Source organism: Octopus bimaculoides, chromosome 25 (genome assembly GCF_001194135.2).
Source record: "Octopus bimaculoides isolate UCB-OBI-ISO-001 chromosome 25, ASM119413v2, whole genome shotgun sequence".
Lineage (NCBI taxonomy): Eukaryota > Metazoa > Mollusca > Cephalopoda > Octopoda > Octopodidae > Octopus > Octopus bimaculoides.
In genome coordinates this window covers 5,506,148-5,509,011 of record NC_069005.1, presented here as the reverse complement: position 1 = coordinate 5,509,011, position 2,864 = coordinate 5,506,148, and the positions used below count along the sequence as shown (strand labels likewise).

Sequence of the window (2,864 nt, the reverse complement as noted above, 5' to 3'; positions counted from 1 at the left end):
TATATATATATATATATATATATCTATATCTATATCCAGGGCCAGCTGAAGGTTCCGGCGTCTCTGGCAGCCGCCCGGGGCGCTTCGTGTTAGTGGGCGTGACAAAGACAATGAAATTTCCACGACCGTCAGCTTGTACACATCGAAGTTCAGCTTACCCGGGGCACCAGCAACTCTAGCGCTGACCCTTTGTGTGTGTGTGTGTGCGCGTAATGTACATGTAATATATATATAATGTATGTATATGTATAAATGTGAATATATTTATGACTGTACATATATATATGTATATGCATATATATATATGTATATGTATGTGTGCGTATATATTAGTTAAGGCATAGGTTTAAAATGAATTTAAGGTTTTAGCTTGCATGTCTATATACACACATATATACACATGCATGCTCCTCTGAATCTTATTATATATCTTGATACATACACACACACACACACCCACAAATATACACACAAACATATCTATATATTTCCACACACTCACACGCACCATCTTTTCATCCATCTCCCTCTCAAACATGGACCTCATTCTTTGTGTTGTCGATGTCTTGGTATAAAGTCTGATCGTCACAACAATTGTCTGCTACATTGCTATAGATTATGCCATCGTTTTGCCACTGTTGCAGCGACGACGACGACGATAACGATGGTGATGGTGATGACGAAAGCGACGAAGCGTTCGTCTTTGCAATGTCAGTGCTGTGCCCAGCTTCCTCGCCATCGAACATGGCGTTTTGGTAGACATGCGACTGGACGACGGCAGCGCGCCGTTGTTTTCTTGGTTGTCGTGTGTCATTGCACTTGATGCAGTCTCTGTGTGATGGGCTGTTGTTGTTGTTGCTGCAATTGCTGTTATTGTTGTTGCTATTGTTATTGTTACTGTTACTATATGGAACACTGTAAATGATGTCATTTTCGTCCTCCTGCTCGTCTTCCTCTTCTTTACTGTTCAGATAGATATAGATTCCACTGTCGCAGGTTTTGCTGCGACTCCCTTCAATGCTATCATTATCCCCATTATTGTTTTTGCGGTCGTCACCACCACTACCACCACCAACAGCATTGTCGTTACGATCGTCGGACGATTTCTGGTTGTTAAATCTAGAATGAGATTTTGGTACGTTGTAAGTATCCTCGGTTTTCGTCTTTGCAAGGTCTGTTAGTTCCATATGTTCGCCTTTAGCATTATCACTTCTTCCACTGCCGTCCTTACCACGACCACTTCTACCGTTGCCGTTAACATCCGTCTTGTTATCTTGCTTGATGTCTTCGTACGTTGCATAGTGCAATGGCTGCGAAGTATTGTTGGTACCGGTCTTAATTTCTGAGTATATATCATCGCTGTCGTTGTTAGCTGAGGTTGCTTCAGAACTTTCCGGCCTCTCGTTGACGTAAATATCTGAAGAACTACCACAAATCTGCGCAGGCTCCTCTCTTATCCTGCAGGTTTTCGCATTTCCTGGCTTAAATTTTGGATCAGGGAGCACATAAAGAGTGTCTACTCGGGACCTGCCGCCGCAGTTTCCTTCGTCGAGGTCATCAAATCTGTAGCTAAAAATAAAAAAGAAAACAAAGCAAAATTAAAAAAAACATAGGGCTTATTTATTTAACGATGGTTAAAGACTGTTTTATTGATGTTGTTATTGTTGTTGTTTGGGTTGATGCAGTGAAGTAGTAAAAGGATGGTGTTGCTTAGCCCCTTGTGGGCAATAAAGAAATAAGATGTATGCATGTATCTGGATGTATGGGTAGGAAGCTAGACAGACAGATGCTACATACCGAGAACCCCGTGTGGAGAGCATCCTGTTGACGTTGGGTGTGTCTGAGGTGAAACCATTGTTCATACTGACATAGTAATTCTCATCCGGTGCCGCCACGTTACAGCTTAAACCTTAATGTAAAAGAGAGATGAGGCATGATTGTACTGACAAAGGAGGTAGATAGACAGGGAGACTGACAGACTGATAGATAGATAGAGACAGACAGGTAAATAGATAGACAGACAGACAGATAGATAGATAGATAAATAGATAGACAGACAGACAGATAGATAGATAGATAAATAGATAGATAGAGACAGATAGATAAATAGACAGACAGACAGATACATACGTATATATATATATATATATGTATATTTATTTATTTATTTATTTATATTGGCAACCTCAGAGAGAGAGAGAGAGATATATACCTTCAGGTAATTCCCAGCAGTTGTTCCGTGAGTTTGGTGGAAGAGCGAGGACTTCTCTGTCACATGGGATTTCACTGTAAAAACCAAACACAAAGAAAGATGAATCAGTTATCTTCTGCGATTCGACAGAAATGGAGACGAGAGAGAGAGAGTGACAGTGAGAGAAAGAGAGAGAAACAGTTTATAATAGAACTTTACTGACACTTTTTTCTTTGTTCGATTCTAAAGCATTTAAATGTATAAAATGCAGTTTATCCACAAACTTGGTCCTTTCAGTAAGATTATGTATACGTACATACATACATACATGTATATCTGTGTGTGTGTATGCCGACACACATATATGTGCGTGTATACGTACGTATGTATGTATGTATAATAGTTTAAGGGAGATAACTCCAGCGTTACACTGGAATCAGTAGTAATCGTAGTTGTCTATCTTGGTAGAAAGCACCATATGGAATATGGAATTGTTGCGTTTACTGTTTTAGAGGTTGTTTAATCTCAGGTGAGTATGGACCCAGGTGACCTGTAATCAATGACATTTAAGCTGTTTATCCCCTTTCTTCTTTTTTTTTTGTTTTTACGAACATCGTCTCACTCCTGGCACCTTGATATATATATATATATATATATATATATATATATATAT

General features: G+C 39.4%; 1 protein-coding gene across 1 annotated transcript; it reads right to left on the bottom strand.

The window, feature by feature from the left end:
• Positions 1-6: 6 nt before the first annotated feature.
• Positions 7-2,385, bottom strand: LOC106880034 (probable serine/threonine-protein kinase DDB_G0277165). Its single transcript, XM_014929836.2, has 3 exons — positions 2,213-2,385; positions 1,798-1,909; positions 7-1,569 (listed from the first exon to the last, which is right to left on the bottom strand). Exons 2-3 carry the CDS (start codon positions 1,860-1,862, stop codon positions 531-533), a joined length of 1,104 nt encoding a protein of 367 aa, XP_014785322.1. The 5' UTR covers positions 1,863-1,909; positions 2,213-2,385; the 3' UTR covers positions 7-530.
• Positions 2,386-2,864: the final 479 nt, after the last annotated feature.

What these genes read in the sequence shown, in the direction of transcription:
- LOC106880034 (XM_014929836.2), bottom strand. Translation starts at nt 1,862, where the DNA reads ATGAACAATGGTTTCACCTCAGACACACCCAACGTCAACAGGATGCTC. An exon ending in CTCTCCACACGGGGTTCTCG is followed by an intron (nt 1,570 to 1,797) that starts GTATGTAGCATC and finishes TTTTATTTTTAG; the next exon opens with CTACAGATTTGATGACCTCG.